The sequence below is a fragment of the Periplaneta americana genome, chromosome 9 (assembly GCF_040183065.1).
Source record: "Periplaneta americana isolate PAMFEO1 chromosome 9, P.americana_PAMFEO1_priV1, whole genome shotgun sequence".
Lineage (NCBI taxonomy): Eukaryota > Metazoa > Arthropoda > Insecta > Blattodea > Blattidae > Periplaneta > Periplaneta americana.
Genome location: NC_091125.1, coordinates 175,237,340 through 175,261,588, shown reverse-complemented (window position 1 = coordinate 175,261,588; position 24,249 = coordinate 175,237,340). Strand labels below are relative to the sequence as shown.

Here is a 24,249-nt window from a genome sequence, read left to right as displayed (position 1 = left end):
AAAGCCCTAATTGCAGATAATTAACAGGTTGGAAGTGTAGGGAATTCCCTAAGTGCACATTTTCAGTACTGATATGAAGATAGTTTTCTTTTCTAATGAATAGAATTTGTCTATTTTATCATTATCAACATCCTCATCATCCTTAAGCCTTGGGCATTTCTGCCTCCAGCATCTACATCCTCTTTGGGAGGAAAAAATTACAGGAAATTCTAGTAGGTTCTGTTATACTTATATGGGATTCCAGTTTTTTTAATTGGCATAGGGGTTATTCTATGTCAATTCAACCAATATTCTTTCAAAAATTCGCCCACCATCTCAGATCATCTTCAAATTTGCAAATTTGGTAAGCATGTTTGCTTACCTGAACTATGAACATAACCAAAATATTAATTTTACCTGTTGTACCATTTCTTTGTTATGAAAGTCCCAAGAATCTTGTATGCCACATCAATAAATTTAGGAATGCAGTTATATTGTCAGACTCCAAAGCAGCTATTCTATCAATAGTCTCTAAACACACACCTTCATCTCAAACAGCAGAAATAACTAAAATGCTCTCTCAATTAATATCACTCAATAAAAGAATTGTATTCCAATGGATACCATCCCATTGTGGAATCCTGGGAAACGAGAATGCGGATGCATTAGCAAAGAAGGCCAGCACTGCTACTTACAGACCTGTTACTAAATCTACGTATTACTCTGTGAAAAGATTTATTAAATCTACATACTTAGACTTCAACAAACAAAATATGATAACACAATCACAAGGGAAAAAATGGAACTCTCTGCATCATAATCCACAGTTAATTCCCAATTTACCACGAAAATCGTCTGTAGCTGCATTTAGATTGGCAACAGGCCATGATTGTTTGGCCAAACACCTGCATAGAATTGGAATATATCAGTCCCCTAACTGCCCATTGTGCAACTCAAACCAAGAAATGTATTCGGAACACCTCAAAATCTGTGCTTCAGTGGCTGACCATGATAATATCTTTGAAAAATATTGGAGTGCAAGAGGTCAAATGACTTTATTGTCAAATGCCTGGCATTAGAAAACAACAACAACATTTTCCTGTTTTCATTGGTACAGGTAAATGAAATCTAGTTTTGGGTCTAGTTACGGAAGGATTGACGCCAGTTCCTTGGCGTGGAACCAGTGCGTAACTGCATTGTGGCTACTCGCTGAACGATACTGCTTCAAACCAGCCTCATTGCAGCAGTTAGAGAAAGCATGAGCGCATGCGCCAAGTGGAGTGCTTGCATACGTCATAATGCTAGACAGCTCTGTGAAGAGCCTAGACTCTGAGCATGTCATTCAGCGTTACCAACCTCAATACTAGTGAGTCTGCTACAAAGTCCCGAAATTCAGCTACAAATACCAAAATGAAGCCACACACATTCAGAGAGTAATAAACAGAATCCACGACCTATGCTATAATTACAATGTTGGAAGGCGGATGTATTGGATATGTCATTCATTAATTTAGGGTCAGTTCATTTTTGTTGCATAGGCGTCTCCCAATAAAGACACTGTCATGTGTCGGCGAATTCACGAATCCAGGAATTAACCGTTAAACGCATAACAGGAAAAGAAAACAGAAAATAGCAAAGCTTTCCTTGCCATAAATAATGGTTGCTGTGTCCGGAATTCAGTCTTACCTTAAATTTTGTGTTATGATTTCGTAATATTTTGAGGAAGCGAGAAACTTCTTATGGCTATTAGAGTGTGAGAAAATAAAATTTGATAGAAGAACGTGTTTACACATAAAATTGAATATTCACAAATGGTCATTCGGCTACATTTTGCCATTCGACTACGACCGTTCTGCTAAAAGTTATGTTTAGCCGAATTCTGCCACAGTTGGCAATGCTGCAGTCTGTCAGTGTGTGAGAAATTATAGGGCAGTATTCATTTTTCATCGGTCTGTTTCCGTAAAGTACAGATGTGTTCATTATTATCGTGTATCATCCATTATCCACTTAACGTTTTTATCAAATAGTCACATCTTCAAAGAACGCATTATCGACATCTTTGCAGAGGAAAAAACACGCCGACTGGAGTTTATTTACAAAAAATATAAGGAATGGACTTTAGAATACCCAGTTGCATGAATGTAGCTTCGCCACTGCAGATTACAGAAAACGAATAACGCTTTGTTGCTGTTCTATGGTGCAAGTCAACAGTGGAGTGGCCATGTTGTACGAGGTAGTGCTCGATTGTCACGACACCTTTATGGCATGTTACAGGTGAGCATTGACACGCCCACAGCTCCGCAGCATGACCTCACAGCTCTGCTGCAGGAGGTGGCACCTCTGCCCATGGAGCTGCACAGCGTAGACAGCAACAGACAGCACTACTCATTCCCCACTGGACCGCCCCAGTTTGCAGCTTCATTCGTTAGCGTGGGCGAGGAAGATCTGCCCAGCTCTCCCTCCGTCACGCCCGTCTCAGAGCACGTGCGCGAGTTGCTGCAGGAGTATCAGCAGAACAGCGACGATGCTACAAACCCGCAGCAGGAGAAGAACCAGGGAGAGCAGCTCACGCAGGAGAAGTACGAGAAGAGCATCCCTGCCCATGGAGACAGGATGTTCCACCACTTTGTGTCACGAATACAGCATCACCCAGGACAGATTCTTAGGTAACGCATAGAAACAGCTCTGTTACAGTTGAATGGTGTAGTGAAGAATTATATAGCATTGTGTCAATTCAGTTTTAAGTTAGCTAATGTTTATTGATGCATTCAATTATGGACATTAGTAAGCTTGTGATGTGTACAAGTTTTATTTCAAAAACCTTATGTTTAGTTAAACACTAAGGCCCAGTTTCACAAAACTTCGTTAAAATAACGCTAACAGCATGTTAACTAACGTGTTGTTAAAAATTAAACATCCTGTTAGTGTAATAGTGTTTCACCAACTATTTGAGGTATTTTGGTTAGGTAACATGATGTTAAGAATAATGTAACAGGAATCAAAGCAGCAGTGATTGTATGAAAGTTTACTGAATGTGCCTTTAGTTGGTGTAGTTATTTGTTTTAGCGGAGAATTGTATTTTTTACATTATGGAAGTATTGGAGACTAACATAATTACAACGGAAATCGAGAAAAAGAAAGTGTAAGGAGCAGTAATTTTACCCCATATGAATCAGTCGGAGCTAAAAGGAACTAAGTCACTTTTCACAACTTTTCAGGAGAAGCAAAAAACATTCCACTAATAACACAAATGTATATATTTTTATATTCATATTTTTATGTTATAGAAGACCAAAGAACATTTAATTTCTGTGAAAGGCAACAGTAAATGTTTACACATTATTTAAATATAACAATTATTTGTTTTCTGACTTAGTTCCTTTCAGCTCCGTATTCAAAAGTTGATGAAGGTAAGTCATGTCATTTAATACAAATGTCATATTGTTTTACATTTTATGTTGTCTTAACAGTATACATACTATATTAGTACACTATTACGGACTTCAATCTTAAAAGTTACACTTTGAAAAATATGTGTTGGAATTCCTTTGCTTTTTATGTCTCACTGGGCCATTTCAAAATCTCATCATAGAAGAATCTAGCTTCATGGCTAACATATTTCACAATCTTTTTTATATCTTACAGTTATTATTTTTCCTTTAATGGGGATTTTATAGTTGTAAGCTTTGTTTTGTGGCATGGTAAGTTCTTGAAAGAGTTTTGACTTTCCTAAATGGAATGTTTGTTTTACCAGAGAACCTATGAATAACGATGCTTCGGCCACTCCTTTCTGGCCATTATCGTATGAAAACTCTTTAAAAGTACCTGGTGTGAAATGCTGTTTTTGGTTTCTCACAAGAGCTTTAGTTTCCTCAGACACCACAGTTTTCTTAAAGAAGATGGGCCACCATTCATTGAAGTTCAGAATTTCTTCTGTTTTCACTACATGTACTTCAACACCTTTCTTACTATTGGCCAATATTTCGACATATTCCATGGGAATGTAAATGCGATCTATCTTTTTAAGCTTCTTTTTGAAGGCCTGAAAATTTCTGTCGCATGGCAAATATGAGTGCCCTCGCTCAGGGAATCTATGAACAATGGATTCGAATCTGCCAGTAGCTGTCAAGGCCAAGCACACTCTGATCATTGTACGGTTCTTGTTCTGACCAGGACAGCCATCAGAGAATAAGTTAACATGTTTAACACTTTTTGAGACATAATTTTCAAAGTAATGATTCAAAAATGAAGAAACTTCATTTGCACCCTTCTTTCCTTCTCCTTCGTGGTAAAGGTAAATTACAGACTTGTCTGTTATAAGATCATGTACATTGAAAACATTTAGCCATATTTGCCTCAAATAAAAAATGTCTTGTACCGGAATGTTTGGTAGGGGAGCATTCTGCATGAAGTCGAATGCTAAAGCACATATCTCTTCATTCTCGTCACATAATGTCTTCATGTTTTTCATAGTATTGTAAAATTTGCGGCTTCGTCGAAGGTGGACTTCCAACTCTGCTTTTGCAGGTAATTTCACACCGTCCTTCAGGTGGGGATTCCTTATTTTAATGTTAAGTTCTTCACACATACAGCAAGTGTCTATTTCTGGTCTTCCGAAACGATAATTAAAATTATCACTCAAGTACTGCCTGTAGAAATCATATTTCACTTTTGTTCCTTCATGTTTACTACAGTATAGTTCATACATGGTCCTTATATTTAATCTAGCATCCAAGTAATGCGTCTCTTTTCCTGCATAATGTGAAGATTTAACCGGGAATGATCTGATGTGCTGATCAATGCTTTCAGTCACGTCTGCAGGCATCTTGTTTGGAGCAGGCTTTCTACCTCTCTTGTCTATCGGCAGTTCACCACGAAGTAGACTTCGGATAACATTAAACACTCTTTTTGTCCCTATAGCATGCAAACTACAAAATGCTTGGCGACAGATCAACTTCCTGCAAGACCCGTCCATAACAAAATAATGGAAACTCGAAATGCGACTATTTTGTTCCGTGTCATTTTGCATTCGAGGTCGACGTTGCTTAACATCTACTGCTTCAATAAGGCCCTGTAAATATATATCTTGTGAGGTTTTATCTGGTAGATTGTGAAAGTTAGTGAATATGTGAATCTTCTGATCCTCACTTATATTTTTGAAACACTGCTTCCGACATCTGTAAATAAAATTAGTAAAATAACTAGTTCTGTTGACCTACGGTGTTCTGTTCGTTACCAGTAAGATAAATCTAACAATCATTTCATTCTTACTAACAATACATAAAATACTTTGTCATACTAGTCTGCAATAAGATATTTTGTCATACTAACCTGCAGTCATCTCCTGTTTTCTTTTCGGCTACAATATTTCCAGCATGATTTCTGTAGGATAATCCTTTCACGATAGAATTTTTTATAATGTTCTTTTTATGCGTATGATCTTCCCTCTTGGACTTCGGAGACGTTGCAAAGAGGCCAATATTACTGCTAAGCACACTGCATTCAACACAGGAAGAAACTGATATCACAATACGTTTTTTAAGTGCGCAAACAACAGTGGAAAAATGAACATCGTAATCGGCTTTCGGCAATACCAACTTATGAATACGGTACCAAAAGGAATCAAGTCAATGACTTAGTTCTTTCTTCCTCCGTGTGACGAAGCAAGGCATGGTTTCGGCAAGGAGGAAAAGTCTGACTTAGTTCCTTCTTCCACCGTTCGATGCACATGACATCACTTATTCAAATGGTTGCATAACCCAAAAATGGCATATTTTGACTTAGTTCCTTTTAGCTCCGACCGATTCATATGGGAAAATAATTATTTTAGTAAATCTAGCAATTATATGAATGTAATTATTGAACTCAAACGTAGTGATGGAACTTTCATTAGGAAAAAGGAACAAACATGGGTCTCTTTAACCCAATATTTTCAATTGCCATTTGGATGTGAACGCAAACTATGAAACAAATCAATGTTATGAAAATATTAAAAGAAATGCTAAGAGGGTCATGCACAAGATACAGTGGAACATTTGAAAACTGACGGTGGTACTTTCACTCTCAAAGTTGATATTTGTACGAAGATTCTTTCAATTATCCAGGATCAAATAGAACCAATAGAAAATGAAAATAATTGTGATGCTGAATAAGAGTTAACATTATTTTCATATCTTATGTATCTAACAAATCTTCTCACATCATTGGTCATAATTACATGTGAACTGTTAAATCAGTGAAATAAAGAAATATCTTTTTGAAAATCTGCAAAATTATATCTGAGTATTAATACGAAATAATAATCACAGAAATGCTTATGTTAATAAGCACATATCTTCTCTTTACTGTGGATGCAGTGCTAATATTAATATGAATCATTTTAGTATTTATGAACATATCTATTCTGAATAACTAAAAATGCTGAAGTAGTGATTGCAGCTAATTGTTTTCACTGCAAATATATCTCGATATAATAATGCGGCATGTAACATATGTTCTCTGGCAGCCATGATTCACGCTGTAACAGGATGTTAAGGATTTAACTGCGGGAGTATGCTATGCTAATTTAACAGTGGGTTTAACATGATGATAGCAGTAACAACAGTTGATGAAACATCTCTTCCGTTAAGTTTGCTGTTAAACTGCCTTAACGACATGTTAAATATTTAACAAGAGTTGGTGAAACTGGGCCAGTTAATAAAACGGATGCTGTGCTGCTGATAATGGTGGTTGAGGTGGTCTTTGTGATGGTAATGGTGACATAAGTAGCAAGCAATAGAGATGATGAAAGTTATGGTAAGAAAGAAAAAAAGAGGGGGAATGAAGAGTAGATGTAGGAGGAGCGGGAAGATTGTTATCAATCTATTGCCTTAAATGTTACGTTTTGTCTTATTGAATTTTATGCTCTTAGATTTGGCCAGATTAGTTTCGTTTGCTTTAGTGTTAAATGCAACTATTGATGTTCCCGGGTTCGATACCCGGCCCCAGAACAATTTGTCCCTTGAAATTATTCAAGCCAGCTTCACAGGGAGCTTCTATCTGAAAGCCGGATTTGCATAATATATTCGTAGGTCTACGTTAACAGAAAGCCACAAGTTAAGTCACACAGAATTGTGTGCACTCAAAATTTGTTCTGGCATCTTGTCAGCCCATTTGAGTTGTGTGGATATAAAGGGAAGAATTGTGACGGTGTCGTGTATAGTTCTTGGGGTAGCTCAGTCGGTAGAGCATTCGTGCACTAAGCGAAGGGTCCCGGGATCGATACCCAGCCCCAGAACAATTTTTCCCTTGAAATTATTGAAGTTTTACTGTATAATGTTCTTTTTGTGAAAGACATTGCAGTGTATTTAATGAAATTGAAACATACAGCATAGACATTGACGTGGGAGGGGGAGGACAAGGCACTTTCTGTACCCTCAATTTATAAAGCCAGAGGTGTCCCCCCCCCCCAATAAAATTAATAGAGGCTCGACGCCCCTCCAAATAATTCGAAGAGAGATTCCTTGAGTTAAAAAAAATCAGTTTGAAGGAAGAACTAGGACTAGGGTTGCCAACTTGTTTTGAAGAAAACACGGGAGACTAAGGACTCGACAAAATTTCACATATAAAATAAACAAATTATTCGGTTCAGTTACTAAAGGTAAAGGTATCCCTGTTACATGCCATGAAGGCACTTGGGGGGGGCATGGAAGTAGAGCTCCATGCTTTCCATGACCTCGGCACTAGAATGAGGTGGTGTGGTCGGCACCACACTCTGACCGTCTTTTACCCCTGGGAAAGGCCCGGTACTCAATTTTATAGGAGGCTGAGTGAACCTCGGGGCCGTTCTGAAAGTTTGGCAATGAGAAAAAATCCTGCCACCACCTGGGATCGAACTCCGGACCTTCCAGTCCGTAACCAGCTGCTCTACCAACTAGGCTACCCGGCCGCCTCAGTTACTAAAAAACAACTTTAGTCTGTACTTCGGCAGCTAGGCTTAAATTAAGAGTATTTTGAGACAGATTTTGTCTCACGTAATAGTTGAATTTGACTGCAGTATTCAGCTCTGATTTAATTAGATGTGTCGTGCTCCTTTTTACATCTGTCCAATTGTTCATGAGATAAAACATTTTTTCTGTACGAGGATTGGTGTGCTTAGAACAAAACTAGCCAGTTTTTTTCAAATTTATAACATTAACCATATTCGTGACACAACACACAATACTCCCTCCTTTTCTCTCCTCTTGCATTTGAATCCCCACAAATGATCCAATGGTGACTCCACTTCTTTGTCTATGATTCACATTTTTTTTCAGTTCAGTTCAAATGTATCAACCATTGCGATCGAACAGTCAAAAATGTTACTAAGCTGAAATAACAGTATGGAATTAACATCTTGTATTCGAATGTATTTTTGTATAATCCTTAAAATGACATTTTTTCATAAAGAATTAAATTTGTTGCGAAATTTGAAAGTAACCATTATCAACATTGAATTTTAGTGATCGTTTTTTTGTGATGGTCGGCATCATTGGTATATGCTTGTTCAATAAATGCGATGTAACTATTGGTAATGAATACATTCTTAATATAGAAAAACTGCCCGAAATAAAAGTGCAATGAATGGGAACAGAATGATAAATTGTTGTGCAGTAGCGGCTCGCCGTAAAAAAAATAGGCGAAGTACTGTTCACATACCAAATACATGAACAGTTTTACCAATATATGAGTAGGCCTACTATTCATAAACTACGTACAATTTTACTAGTTCTAGAACACATGCAAACAGGAAAATTAATTTATTTCAGGACTCATCCAATTTCTTGCATGCCAAGTCAACCCTCCTATCTCAGTGATGTAGCATTCCCAGTGAAATTTTCAATATTTTCAAACAAAAAAGCTTCTTTCATCGAAAAAATGTTTGAAAGTTATTTTATACAACTTCTCTATTTTCTTAGCACGTTTTAAAATAAAGAACAAATGAAACTGTAGGTCGTTCAGAATTTAAAACATTTTTTTATTCTCATATTTAAGTCTACAAAACGGCATTTCTAATAGATTACAAACCGTGTCATTTTCGGGATACATATTTCGCACTCATTTATCAATATTTTCTGTGTATTTGTACCTAAGTAATTGAACATATAATATACACTATGATGTAGGATGAATACACTATATACACTTATCACTAATACAACCTAAATACATTAAATAATAAGTTAATATATATGTACACACTATTAAATTACATGTGTACATTTACGCACGCGTAAATGTAATATAAGAGCTGGAACAAAACTGGCAAGTTCATGAGAAAAATAATACCCGCCTCGGAAAACAACTTTTAAACTTTGAAAATGTATGTGGGGTGTATTCTTGATGAAATAACATAGAGCTAGCTAATTTACCACTGCAGGGGTGGCTGCTTGGACACAAGGAATAAGAATACTATTTTCAAGTCAGGTAGTACGTACTGTAAAATTTCACGGCCCTTAAACAATAGCCCCTGGCCTTGGAGACCGACTTCACCCCTTCTCTATTATTAGTACCGTTAGATTTGCAAACTGGTTATTCCACCTACAACAAGTCTGACAGTTCTCCTTAACTGAAAGACTCAGAAACGCAGTTCACTGATACAATCTTTCTTCAGTGCATGACGTCACATTACCATGGAAACCAAGTACTGTATGAGAATGGGAGCCCAAATAATTTCACCTCTACAGTATTGTAAGTTCTAATAGCACTGCTCGGTGTTAGTAACAGTTGACATTATTCTATTCAGCGGACAGTTACAGGTACTATTTACACAACTAAACACTGTTCAGAAAGATTGAAAAGAAAACTTTTTTTTATTATAGAAATACGGTACCGGTGATAACTAGAATTAATTATTAATACGAGATAAAATTGTGTCTTACACGTAAATAGATGAAGTGACACTTCACCTACTTCACCTGAATAGCCGCCCCTGTTGTTGTCAGTAAAACTATACCCTGTTTGCTGTATCTTTTCCCTGTCTGAAGAGAAAGAGAAAGAAATATAGTACTCACCTTTTCTATGACTACGGTGAAGGCAGAAGAGGAGCCATTCCATCCATCCATACATTGGCAGAACTCATTGGAGTTCATACTCACACTCATGTGTCCAATTCTTCTAAATTTATAATAAAATTATCTATCACCTCATCTACGATACCGTCTTTCTCCTAGTAAAACAAAGTGTTGACATTGCTTGCAGGTACTGCCGTGAGAGCATCGTGCCGCTGCTGCTGTACCCGCTGCAGGATTTCCCAGCCACTTGTGCTCACTGCCACAACAAGATGCTGTTCGAGATGCAGGTTCTTCCGACATTGATCCCCAAGCTGCGACTGCTGGGGCCGGGCGGGGAGGGGGTGCACCTCGAGTTCGGGACAGTGCTAGTGTTCACTTGCCGACAGAGCTGCTGGGCGAGCGCAGACACTTGGAGAGAGGAGCGAGTTGTCGTCCAGGCCGAGAGGATCTAGGCTGTGACCTTTCTTTTCTGGCTGTGTCCAAATAATGCATGATAAGTAATTACATGTGTTTCTTCTATCTTATCTCATTGACACGTAATATATTGTAGACCATGTTAATGTACAGCAGATTCTATTGTCTTCGGACTTCTCAGCATATTTTAGTTAGTTGACTTGGCTCTTGTTCTGGAGAGTAATATTCGTTTAAGAAAACATTAGGAGTCTTCGGGTCACAAGAGAAAATTGTGGACGGGTGTTAAGCCTTTGGTTTGGCGTCTTTATCCAAGCAACATGTGGATGTTCATTTGCCTTGTGGTCGGATTCACTTTGATCTAATGAGAGTTTTATTAGAGAAGATGCTGTATGCTCCTGCTTTATTTTCTGGTCACATGTTTAATCCACATGCAGTTATCTGATTGTCTTGCATTTAATATGTTCCAATTCCAGTAGTTTTTTAATATTTTGTACAGAATTTTCTCTTTGTAGGTGTGTTGCATGCATATATGCAAAATCAGTTGCCATCATATCTGTCCATCTACATGAAACAACTCGGACTCTGCATTGGCTTTAAAGCACTGTTAAGGTAAGCGTTCACTACATCGTATCACACTCCTCGTACAAATCGTATGCAACGGATATTTTAAGTGCAGTCTGTTCACTGTAACGGCTTCACCTCATCGCCTCATCGGATTCCCCTATCAGCTATTTAAAACATGACGTCGTACGATATTGACATTACTGAAAGCAGAGGAGTTGAGGTTAGGTCTATTAATTACGTCTGTTAGCGAATAAGAATTTGTAATTGCTTCATGCGTCTTAATTGAAGAAGAAGAAACGAAAGAAATATTGGTTACATAATATATTTGCAAGAAACGACTTGATTACTGTAATGGGAACGCCTCAAATTATATAATTCTTCGTAATTTTCTACACGCGAAATAAGTTTTCCGTCTGCCATTTTGGCGCGACACTGAACATGGCACAACGTAATAGTAACAATTGATCAATTAAAATTGATTTATTAAAGAAGGCAATGATCACACTCATCGGAAAAGTTGCCCATCCGAGACGTGGATGGATTTGCCGAGAGGCGATGCGTCCGATACGATGTAGTCAACGCGGTTAGATAACAATTACAGCAAAGATAGTCTTTTTCCAAACCGTGCAATTCGTCCGATGCATGTGATACGATGTAGTGAAAGCTTACCTTTATTTGACTGTTTTACGAACCTTCATAAATTAAAATCTAGTCTTGTTAAAATCAGTAAATTGTTTATCAACTTTGTCACGAAGAGAATAGTACTTTATTTAACAACTTGGGAAACAGACGTAAGTAACGAAAATTGAGACAAGAGGTAATCTTTCGACTTATTGTATATAGATAAGCATTCGAAAATGGGGGGGCCTAGAGTGCTGTGCGGACTCATTCATCATAAAAATTGAATCAGAGGAACTTTCGTTCGAAGTTTTCTTTAGCTCTTAGAATGAGCCGCATGTCTTTTTGAGATTATGCTCGAATAAAATTCTTGTTATGCATTGTACTGTCTTTCAGTTTTATAGAAATGAAAGACCATTGCAATATTTTACAAAGAAATCTAAAGAGGGAAAAATCTGAAGTTTTGCAGAATGACTGAGGAATATGAATGGTAAGACTTATGTTACAATAACTTTTTTACTCTTAAAAAATAGTAAATTATGGCAAATTAAATCAACAATTAGAAGTTATGTGAAATGAATCCTATTTCGTATTGTGTTAACATTTCACCTTCGTTATGCAAGCTGTAACTGATGCTACAGTGTCAGAAAATAATCAAAAAACCAAAATCAAATGACGTGTGACGAACTGCCTTGCCCTCACAGCTGATACTCGTAGATTGTGTGCTGTAACTACTTGACGTGTACATTTAGTGGTGACAGCTTCTTTTGTTCAGTAGATGAACCGTCCGCCACTGTCTTGGCTAGTAGCTCTCTTACATAGTTACGGTTTAGTGCGTGTTCTTACCCCTCTCTCCTATTTTCTTGCTTGTCATGACAGTGTGCTGAGTTCTCATTGTTCGGTAATTTTGAACAATAGTAATCGAGTATTTGGACATAGCCACTATACTGATAAGATAGAATACTAGTCATAATTTATTCCACTATCTTAACATTATGACCTTTAAAAGGTTACATAAAAGGATCTCATATTATTCAATTTATTAGCATATTTAGATTCTATTTATGGTGGGAAGATGACATTTTGAAATGTGTAATACCAACTTGATGAATTTGTGTTTCTACCTGAATAATGTTATGTGCCATTGAAATGTGTGCGTGAAGAGGTGTTATTGTGAACATATTTTTGTTGTTGATAGAGAGGACCCTGCTGATAGGGGTCTGGAAGAGGGCAGCAAGAGGGAACCTGCAGCAGGAATTGAGCAGCTCGCGTTGATGTATTTTCTCTGAGATTGTTAGTGTGATGATGGAGGTTGATGTGGATTGCTCTTCATATTTTACTTCTTTGTGGTTTGCTTAGAGCAAACTGTCCCAGAACTCATGGTTTGTGTCTACACACAAACTGATAATAGTGTTACATGAACTTGGAGCTCATGTCAGTCACATCCTTGTTGCAGTGGAATCTTGAATCAGTAGTTGAGTTTGTTTTCTTTTGGGTCTTGAATTGTTTATTCTTTTTCATTAATTCCGTTAATGGTTAAGGTTAATAAAACTACCGCATCTTTCACCAGCAAATTCATTACTACTTTTCTGAACAGAATGCATAAAGTGCATCATGATGTACTTTCGGTTGCAGTGGTAGGAGTAAATTTGGAAACAAATATCTTAAATTACTTGAATAATTTTCAATGCAGAAATTGTTCCAGGACCGAGTATCGAACGTGGAAGACTCGGGCACCACATAAAGAAATCAAAGTCTTAATCATAATCATTTATTGCATCCACTGAGTTTATACGTGATATGGGACATATCATATTTACAAAACTTAATTAATTACATAATACACATAAAATTAATAACCATAATTAAATGCAACACAAATACGAATGTACAAAACTTGGGACTTAATTGTAGTAAACTACAGATGAGGTCGATTTCAGCTATAAGGCCTGTTTGCAGTGTGTCTTGAAGTCAGGACCTGAAACAGAAGAATTCAGAGAATTCATCAACACTATGGAAGCAGTGGTGTAATAACAAGGTGAACAAAACCCTTTTAAATTTTCGGAGCACAGATATTTCTTCCAAGTAACAAGACAAGCAGTTATACATTTTAAGACCAATATAAATAAAACTATTTTTATATAATGTGGTATTAAAGAGAGTTTTGTGAATATTATTTTTCCTCCTTATATGATAAGAATGCACATCTACATTTTTTGGGAATTGATCTGAATTAGCTTTTATATATACTGAAGTTTCCAAAATATATGTACATTGTAGGGATAGTATGCCCAGAATTTTAAAATACTCTCTACTTGTACTATTGACCTAATCGCTCTTTTCCGTAATTTGAAAAATTTTGGCATTTGGTGAATTACCCCAAAACATACCCCATATGTTATAACTGAATGGAAGTATGCATGATATAATAATACAGGTAGATTCTAATGATGTAACTTGTTTCAGCAATCATAAAGCTAAATATATTTTGCTCAGTTTTTTTTATATGATTTTTGTATGCTTGTACCAGTTTAAAATGTTGATCCAACCATACCCCTAGGAATTTTGTATTGTCACTATAACTAATAGTTCAGGGCCTCTATTTTGTGCATGACGAAATGTTAATGCCACTGTCTTTTCTTTGTTCATTATTAACCGATTTTGTTGAAACCAATGAAGTTTAATGTTTCCTTTACATTCTGATTTATACTGGTTATGTTCTGTCCTGTTATGAAACTACTCGTATCGTCTGTTTAAAAATGTTTCCCATGGGTTATGTGTGCTTCTAAGTCGTTTATATAAATAAGAATTAATATTGGTCCAAGAACTGAACCTTGTGGAACCCCGAAAGCAGTACTTTTTTTGTTAGATAGGTTGTCAACAATTTCATTTGAGTCTGGATTCTTGTGGGTTATCTCCACTTTTGTTCGCGATTTTCTTGGTACTTCTTAAACCAGCTGTATGCCCTTCCTCTTATTCCTATGACTGCCAGTCTTTCTAGCAAAATACTGTGATTTACTTTATCAAATCCTTTGGACAGATCAAGGAATAACCCTGAATTTACTTCTTTATTATCAAGAGATTCATAAACACTTTTTAAGAAATTTACAATTGCACTATTTGTTGATTTTCCTTTGCAAAACCCATGCTGACGATTGGTTATTATGTTCTGTGTATTTAAAAATGACTCTAATCTGACATACATAACCCTTTCGAGTATTTTTGAGAATACAGAAAGCAAGGATATTGGGCTGTAATTTTCAATTTGAGTTTCTACACACTTTTTGTACAAAGACTTTATCTTGCTATTTTCAGTTCATCTGAGAAACAACCTGATGATAATGGTATGTATGTTAGTGGTTTTTGCCATTTGCATACAGCATCTTTTAATTAGGTACATAATCTGAGATTTCATCCATGCCTGATGACTTTTTATTCTTGAATTCAATAGTTGGACTTAAGTATGTACTATTGCAATTTGTTACCGTATTAAAGTTATCTTTGTTGCTAATGATACTATTATTTTGGTTTGATAAGTTACTGCTTAAGATGTCTTTTGCAATGCTTGTATAATAATCATTCAACATATCAGCTACTTGTTTTGGATCATGCACAGTATGTCTACGCCATTTTTACTAATTTGAACATTTTAAAAATCTTTCTTAAAATTTCCCAATTCTTCTTTTGCTAGTTACCACATTGTCCTTGATAAACCGCAGACACACTTGCAAAGAAAGGCACAACAATAAAACAAAAGCCTAAATTTAATTTCTCATATTCCTCAATAAAACACTTGATCACTACAAAATTTTCTCATTCATACCTACAAGAAATAGAATCAAATGCTAAAGACAAAAAATGGATTACACTACTTTCCAACCCAGATATAATCCCCCAGAGACCAAGGAAAACAGCAGTTGCAGCCTTCAGACTATTGACAAATCATGACTGTCTAGCAAGTCATCTCTACAGAATAGGTATCTCAGCTTCACCCATATGTGTCCTGTGTAACGATCCAGCAGAAATGAATGAAGACCTGTGAAGCATTAAGATCAGAAGAAACTACAGTTCAGAAGTATTGGAAAGCACGACTGCTAATGGCTTCATTGCCAGATGCAAGGCACTAGACAACAACAACATTGTCCTTGATTTATTATTTGAGGATTTTAAGTGGCTTTCATTGTACATTTTTTTGGCTTCGATAATTACTTTGTTATATATTTTCTTATACTGATAATAATAGTTTTTCAAATTTTATGAAATACTATCCATTTTCATGATTTTACTAGGAAAATTTAATCACTTGCTCGATATCTTTATGCCAGATTCAGTTATTAGTTCTATTTTTAAATTGTAATTTTATTTTAGGCATTGCAATTTGGTAATAACAATTGAAAATTTTAAAAAATTCTTTATGTGCTGCATTTACTGAAGAACAGTATCCCAGTTTTCCTTCCAAGTAAATAGTATTGGATATGATCTTCATTACTAATCCTAACCTCTTTATAGTATGTATTAAATTTCCTTGACTGTCTAGTTTCCTTATCAATATACAATTTTAAATTTGGGCAAAATGGTCAGAGACACCAGTTTCTATCACAGTAAATTGGTATTCCCTCATTGCAGTATTTTATATCATCAGATCTAGAGCTGACTGATTAGTGGTGCTTACTCCTGTTGGAACATCTAACCATATGAATTCAACAATGACTGTAACTCTGTTTAGTTTGCCATTAAGAAATCAACATTTATATCACTTAAAATAATTAAGCTTTTCCTTTATTTAGCAAGCTGTTCAATATTATATCTAAGTTTCTAATGAAAATATGGTCATTAGTAAGAGTCCTGTAAATACAGATTATAATTAATTTTAAATGTCGAAGCTCCACCATACTGGTCTGAAAATGTTCTTCGATATTCATATTTTCAAATTCTGAATATCGAATCGCTTCTAAAGTAGATTTAATGAAGATGCATAATCCTCCATTTCTGTTACTTTTCCTACAAAATTTTGAAATAAATGTATAGTTAGAGAATGCATAATAATCTAGTTCGTCTTCTCCCAGCCAATGTTCAGTAAGATATAAGATATCTAAATCAAGGTCAGCTAGTAAAATTTCAAGATTTAATTTCTTATTACCTAAATTGTGAACATTTTGGTGATATAATTTAAGAGTTTTATAAGTATTATGATTACCAGGGGTGGCTAAGCTATAATTTATACTATTGGAAGAAATAATCTGTACTGCACTTTGGTCTAGTTATAAAAAATTACCAGTTAGCTTTTTTTGTTGGTTTGTTTGTCTTCTGTAATTTACGAAATCCTACATCTTCTGTTGAGTCTCCCTGTTGCGGTTGTTTGGTCCATTCCAACATGATGGGATCCCTCTCTGCAATCTCAGTTGTACCTTGTATTACATTGGTTATGTTTTCTGCCATCAGTTTCTTTCTGATCCATTCAGGTGTAGTCCATGTCTCGTGAATTTGTCTCTGTCCATGTTTATATCTTACACTGTGACATTGCTAAACTTTTCCATTCTCCTTTTTAGTTACAATTAAAATGATTTGACTTCTGTGTTGACACATGATGAATCAATCAAATCATGCCTATGTTGTGCACTAATCACATCAACATTTGTATGAATACAATCTTTAACAAAACGGGTCAGATTCTTAATACCACTAGCTGCGTTGTTCCTCCCCATATAATAACACAGTCGCTTCTTGTTAGTGCTTGGATTTCTGTTTTTGCACTACTGATGATGTCACTAGTTTCCGCATTGGGTTTTACATAACTACAACTTTGAGAGGTATTTTACTGGAGTGTTTGACATTCTCTGCACGTCCCCGAGCATGACTATCACCAATAATTACCAGTTTCTGCTTCCCTGGCTGTTGTTTTGGTTTGCGATCCCTTTGCTGCCATTCGTGTACTTTCACCACTTTCTCCCCATTTGTTGTTTGTAGCACTGGGATGAAAGGCAACCCTTTCAATTTCTCCCTGTCTATATTCATTGGCCCTGGCCCCATTGCTATGAATCTGCAACTCAATTCCTCGAGTGTTCTCTTTGCTGTCATGCCTAATAAGACATGAGGCGATGCCGAAACAGGCTCTGAGGCATGTGATGATGAAGTGACAGGCTCTGCCAAGTGTTCCTTCGCAACTTTGCCTTTCCCGATCTGCAAGGGGTCCATTCAGAACTTTGTCATTCCAGCTTTTCTAGCACCATCTTCCATAAAATGGTAAACATAAATAGGTGACTCATCTGATTTTTGTGACGAAAAGACTTAAACAGTTTTGAACTCGATAAGAAAACTAAGGCACCACATAAAGAAATCAAAGTCTTAAACAATTTTGAACTCTATAAAAAGAATCAGGCACCACATAAAGAAATCAAAGTCTTAAACAATTTTGAACTTGATAAAAAGACTGAGACAACACGTAAAGAAATCAAAGCTTTATACAATTTTTGAACTCGATAAAAAGACTGAGACAACACGTAAAGAAATCAAAGCTTTATACAATTTTTGAACTCAATAAAAAGACTGAGACAACACGTAAAGAAATCAAAGCTGTATACAATTTTTGAACTCAATAAAAAGACTGAGACAACATGTAAAGAAATCAAAGCTTTATACAATTTTTGAACTCGATAAAAAGACTGAGACAACACGTAAAGAAATCAAAGCTGTATACAATTTTTGAACTCAATAAAAAGACTGAGACAACATGTAAAGAAATCAAAGCTTTATACAATTTTTGAACTCGATAAAAAGACTGAGACAACACGTAAAGAAATCAAAGCTTTATACAATTTTTGAACTCGATAAAAAGACTGAGACAACACGTAAAGAAATCAAAGCTTTATACAATTTTTGAACTCGATAAAAAGACTGAGACAACACGTAAAGAAATCAAAGCTTTATACAATTTTTGAACTCGATAAAAAGACTGAGACAACATGTTAAGAAATCAAAGCTTTATACAATTTTTGAACTCAATAAAAAGACTGAGACAACACGTAAAGAAATCAAAGCTTTATACAGTTTTTGAACTCGATAAAAAGACTGAGACAACATGTAAAGAAATCAAAGCTTTATACAGTTTTTGAACTCGATAAAAAGACTGAGACAACACGTAAAGAAATCAAAGCTTTATACAGTTTTTGAACTCGATAAAAAGACTGAGACAACATGTAAAGAAATCAAAGCTTTATACAGTTTTTGAACTCGATAAAAAGACTGAGGCAACACGTAAAGAAATCATCTTCTTAGACAATTATGAATTCGATAAAAATACTCAGGCACCACATAACGAAATCAAAGTCTTAAACAATTTTGAACTCGATAAAAAGACTTGGGCACCACATAAAGAAACCAAAGTCTTAAACAATTTTGAACTCGATAAAAAGACTTGGGCACCACATAAACAAATCAAAGTCTTAAACAATTTTCAGCTCGATAAAAAGATTCAGGTACCTTATAAAGAAATCGAAATCTTAGACAATTTTGAACTCAATAGAGGACCCAGGCACCACATAAAGAAATTAAAGTCTTAGACAATTTTGTACTCAATAAAAAGACTCAGGCACTGTATAAATAAATCAAAGTCTTAGACAACTTTGAACTCAATGAAAAGACTCAGACATCACATAAATAAATTAAAGTCTTAAACAATTTTGGACTGGTTAAAAAGTCTCAGGCACCGCATAAAGAAATCAAAGTCTTAAACAATTTTGAACTCGATAAAAAGACAAGGACACCATATAAAGAAACTAAGTCTTAAACAATTTTGAACTCTATAAAAACTCAAGCACCATATAAAAAAAATCAAAGTCTTAAACAATTTTGAACTCTATAAAAACTCAGGCACCATATAAAGAAACTAAGTTTTAAACAATTTTGAACTCGATAAAAAAACTCAGGCACCATATAAAGAAATCAAAGTCTTCAACAATTTTGAACTCTATAAAAATTCATGCACAATATAAAATAATGTATGTGCTATGGCGAGCTGGCACATGGGATTTATCTGGGAATATTCAATTATTTGTTGTTTAAAACAGAACGTATTTTGTCGTTGTTGTGATGACATATTCTATCTAGTGTGGTTGAACTTCATGCTGTTTCCAATGCCAAAATTTTGAAGGAAATTCTGTTTGTTACTATTATATTTACTATTCATTGTGAAACTTAATTCTGCAATTTTTAACATTTGGAAAAACTAGAACCTTACTTGTATGTGAAAGCACTGCAATTAATTTTTATGTCTATACGGTATAATTTGTGTGTTTAAAGGAACTTATAACCACTACAACCTAAGCGTAGTGTGTTAAATGTCCATAAACCTTGTCTGTGTATCCAAAATGAAAGCACAGAAATGTTCGATAGCATGGTTACTGGTGAAATGCAGTTCATGCTTATGTGTGCGAGATTTGGGAAATTGACTGCATGTGGAAGAAGAAGCTGCTTAATGTTCCGGAACTCGTGAGATTGAAGTAGATGACTTGACTGTCACTTTGTTGCCTATGGAAAGCGAATTCATGGCTGCAATAACTTTAATTCAGTTGGATGTATTATGGGTATTTTAATTGCTACCAGTATATTAATTTCAGGGGTTGGGGACAACTGGCCACAGAGGCAACTCTCCACATAATTTAAATTCGTATCAAAGACAATTAGCCACACATTAAAATTCAAGACAATACTCAAATTCGCAACAATTTATAATATATTTCTATGGTAACACAAGACAAATCCAGAAGCTGTGAACTAAATAGGAACTATGACGGAAGAAATTCGCTTCACAAAATCAGAAAGAGGCTCTGACAAATTAATATATCTTGGCTACATGTACACGAGACTTAGAGAAAATAAGAATGGAATTGTTTGGCGCTGTGACACGCGTGGCGGGTGTAATGCAACAGTCACGTTATCAGAAGATGGAAGCAGTGTCGTCAAAGAACCGTCTGAACACAAGAATCATTCTGCAGACTGGGGAAGGATTAAGGCAAAGGAATGTGTAGAGAACATGAAGGCAAGGGCGGGGACTTCCCAAGATCCAACGTCTGTCATTATTCAAAATGAGTTACAGCGTATTGCAAGCGAAGCCAATGTGATCTACCGAAGAAACCATATATTAAAAAACTGTGCACCGTGCCAGGAAGCTGCACCTACCACCTGAACCAAGGAATATTGACGAACTGAATGTTATAGCCGACAGATACAATAAGACCATAGAAGGAGAAAGGTGGTTGTTGTATTTTGAACTGGAGGACAACGTGAAACTTATATTTGCCACTAATTCACATTTAAATAAATTGTTACATTCCCATTTTTCGATAATGGACAGTGTGGCAAATTATATCTGTGGCAAATTGTCCCTATTACCAATTTTCTGTGGCCAACTGTCTGGAACCATTGCGTGTCTCTAATCTGACTAGCTCAAGTAAGTCCAAAAGACGTTTGAGAAACATTAGGATAACAGCTACTTAATTAAATAGTAAGTTACATGTGGTAATTTGTGTGTTGCAGTATAATGAACGTTGTTTTATTATTATTATCTGTTTATGTGGTCGGTGGTTTTTTTCCCCAATGATGTCCTCGATGCAATAAGAGAAATATTTTCAGGACTGGCACTTGGTGCAAAATTGTTGTATTAATTTGATATTGTGTTGTATTATAAGTAAGAAGTAGAGTGAGAAGTGAAAATAGTGCTGTGTTACAGGGTCTGCTGTAACTTGGGGTTGGGAAATTCATTTTCTTGACAGAACATCTGTTTTTTGTGGATCTCGTGTCTTCCTCTTTATGGTGTGTAAGACACATTTTTGCTCAATATGTTGAATCAAGGTTCCACTTGCAACTTTGTGCTGAGTGCAACATCAGTAGCGTGGTGCTAGTGAACTGAATGTTCTCTGTTTACAGTGGGATGTTGAGAGCCCCACCCTGTGTCCAGAGACTGTACTGTTGTTAATAAATAGTTTTGGCTCCCTCTGTGTGCAACTTTCAAGGTAACTTTATTTCGCTGTTCTGCAGTTGGTTCCCAAACAAAATATCAACAACGTGAGTTGGTTCCCCATGTTCAAATATCCAAGGCTGTGATTCTGTATGGGCTGAGTTTACTTTTTCCTTAGAGCGAACAACCAACTGTTGTGAATCTTTTCACAGTAAACTTAATGCGCACTTTTGTGCTCCACGCCCAAATATATTTGCATTTGCAGATGCTCTGAAGGAGGTTCAGTGCGATACTTACATTAAGCTTAGGAATAAAAGTAAATCTAGGCCTAAGATAATGCAACAAAAGGAAACTTTTGTGAAAGATTGGATGGAAAAGCTTTCTGATGGCAGTGTAAGTAGATATGCATTCCTGCGACACGTTTGTTTCAAATTTTTACCAGTACAGAAATAAAATTGTGAAGTTATTCGACGCAGTGTGTCCGCCAACCACAAAACATTTTTAAACTACCTACTACTGTATACAGTAGTTGACAGTCCTAAGTCTGTATAAAACGGGAAGGGAAATGTTTTCTGTCTTGATCTAGCGCGGGGACCAATTGCAGTACACAGGAGAAATCAACCTGGAACCAACTCGAGTATAGCTCTGGGACGAACTGGGAACTAATTCACAGATTTGGGAACCAATTCCAGTACAGCCCTTTATTTCCCCTTTTCCTGTAACACAGAAATGGCAAACATAACTCGTGAACCGTGATGTACTGTAGCTCATTTTGTTGACAGTTTGTAGTGGACAAAATGTTTGTGCGAGATCGTGCATATTTGCTTGGTTTCTGCACAAAACCAATCCGCGGTAAGTCCAAAATTCCACATTCAGTATTCCCAACCTAACACATATAACAATTTCCCTCTTCTTACCGCTTAAGTGACATATTGATTTTACTGCTTTAGGCTTCTAACATATTATTTTTAGAGACGTTCAATATAGCAATAATTATAAATTGAAAACTTACCACTGCAATTTCACCTAAATTGCACTGTTAATTATTGTTTTTAAATATTTGCAAAAATTAAGTAAACTCTACAACTCCACTAAAGGTACTGCATTTCGTGATGCATGTAACATTAAGGAAGCCGTGAAAAAAATCAACAAGATTCCAAATGCCGATGTTATTACTGCAATATGTTATATAAATAATATTGTTAAAATATTAAAATGAAAAATAAATCATTACATAACCTTACCGTTTGTTTTAAGTTCGCATTTATGGACCGGGAGAAAAAAAAGACAGACGTATATCACAGCCTGCTGGAGTATAGTAAACACAGAAAACATTTTAAAGCAACAGTGTTGAAGATAGATATTTTTGTTTTACAAATTTGCCGTCATTGAACAGAAACCAAGATGGAGATTTCATTGCAACTAATTAGAAATTCCTCTTTCTTGTCTGTAATAAATGGTCTTCGCACAAAATAATGTACGATACACGAGCGGTATGTTTTCTTTCAATTCTCGGAAATTAAAAAAGCTCAACTACGTTCCGCTTTTTCAAACTTTTCCTCGAACATGAAAACTTCAACATACTGCTCTTGTAACGCATATTACAATTGTGTTAACTACATGACTAGCACATCACTTTATCAAGCTAGAAACCTGGGTTCAAATCAGCAAAATTTGTGTTGAACAAAGACGACGTTTAGTCAGGTTTTCACAGGCACTTCCATTTCTCTTACTAGCTTATTACTATTCCCTCACTATGATTTGACCAAAATACTTAGTCTCTGATGTAAACAGTTATTACAGTTAATCATGATTGCATAAAGTCAACAGTTCTACCAAATTAAGTTGAATTAAACTTTGTATTCCTCACACTGGCAATGTTCAAATGGCTAACTTCACGTGCAGTCACTACTCACAATGTGATAGATGTTTAGGACAGGCAGTAGAAGTTTCACAGGATTTTAGTGAGGTTTTCTAGAATGATTGTTCACTTGCATCGTTCATGACTTGGAGAAAATGACCAGTCATAAAGCAGTAATATGGAAAAATACTAGATATCATAATAATCAGCATTTTCACTGGTATTGTCCGAAATGGAGGAAATTGAGTGAATGCCCTCGGTTGAAGCAACAACAGAATTCTCCAAGTTGGAGGAACATGATTACATTCTCTGATGGATTGCAGTTTTGGAGTGGATTGATCCATGAGAGAACTTGCCTTTCATGCGTGTTACTAATCAGTTAATGTTTCAGGTCCTCATCCTTCATCCTCTTCTCCTCTCCTATAAGGTGCCGGGCTTAATGTAGATGTTTAACAACCAGAAAAATGAAAGTAGTTCTTGAATTCTCTGTTCAGATTTCTTCTAAAACGTATAATCTGATTCCACTTTAGAGAACAGTTGATCGGCTTCTTACAGAAGAACCCACACTTTGCGTGTATGGCAAAAATTATTTTTAGTATTAATTTTAATCTCGTAAGACTGCAGATGTCTGTGATGGACAAAGTAAAAAGTAAAGTGTTAAATGTAAGCCTACATACAGTTAGCTTATGTCCTCATTTTTAAGGGTTAAATTACATTCTGGGAGGAATTATCAGAATCAACGTCAATGTCCGGAAATTGGATCTGTGGATTTAATTTAAAAAAATGCTTGACTTTTTAAGAATGTAAGCTAAGACTGTCGACATATC

General features: G+C 35.8%; 1 protein-coding gene across 3 annotated transcripts in view; it reads left to right on the top strand.

Annotated features, from left to right (window-relative positions):
- The window catches only part of trus (programmed cell death 2 like trus), a 55,620-nt gene extending 34,021 nt beyond the window's left edge, over window positions 1–21,599 (top strand). Inside the window, exons 4-6 of one of the 3 annotated variants that reach the window (XR_011334070.1) lie at window positions 2,254–2,645; window positions 10,198–19,301; window positions 19,360–21,599. Coding sequence is in view for 2 of the 3 variants with exons in the window: in XM_069836415.1 (XP_069692516.1) it covers window positions 2,254–2,645; window positions 10,198–10,462 (657 nt within the window). In the remaining variant the exon portion in view is untranslated. Of the gene's footprint in view, window positions 1–2,253; window positions 2,646–10,197 lie in introns of all 3 variants that reach the window. The other 2 variants (XM_069836415.1, XM_069836414.1) reach the window with 2 other exon arrangements.
- The last annotated feature ends 2,650 nt before the right edge of the window (window positions 21,600–24,249 follow it).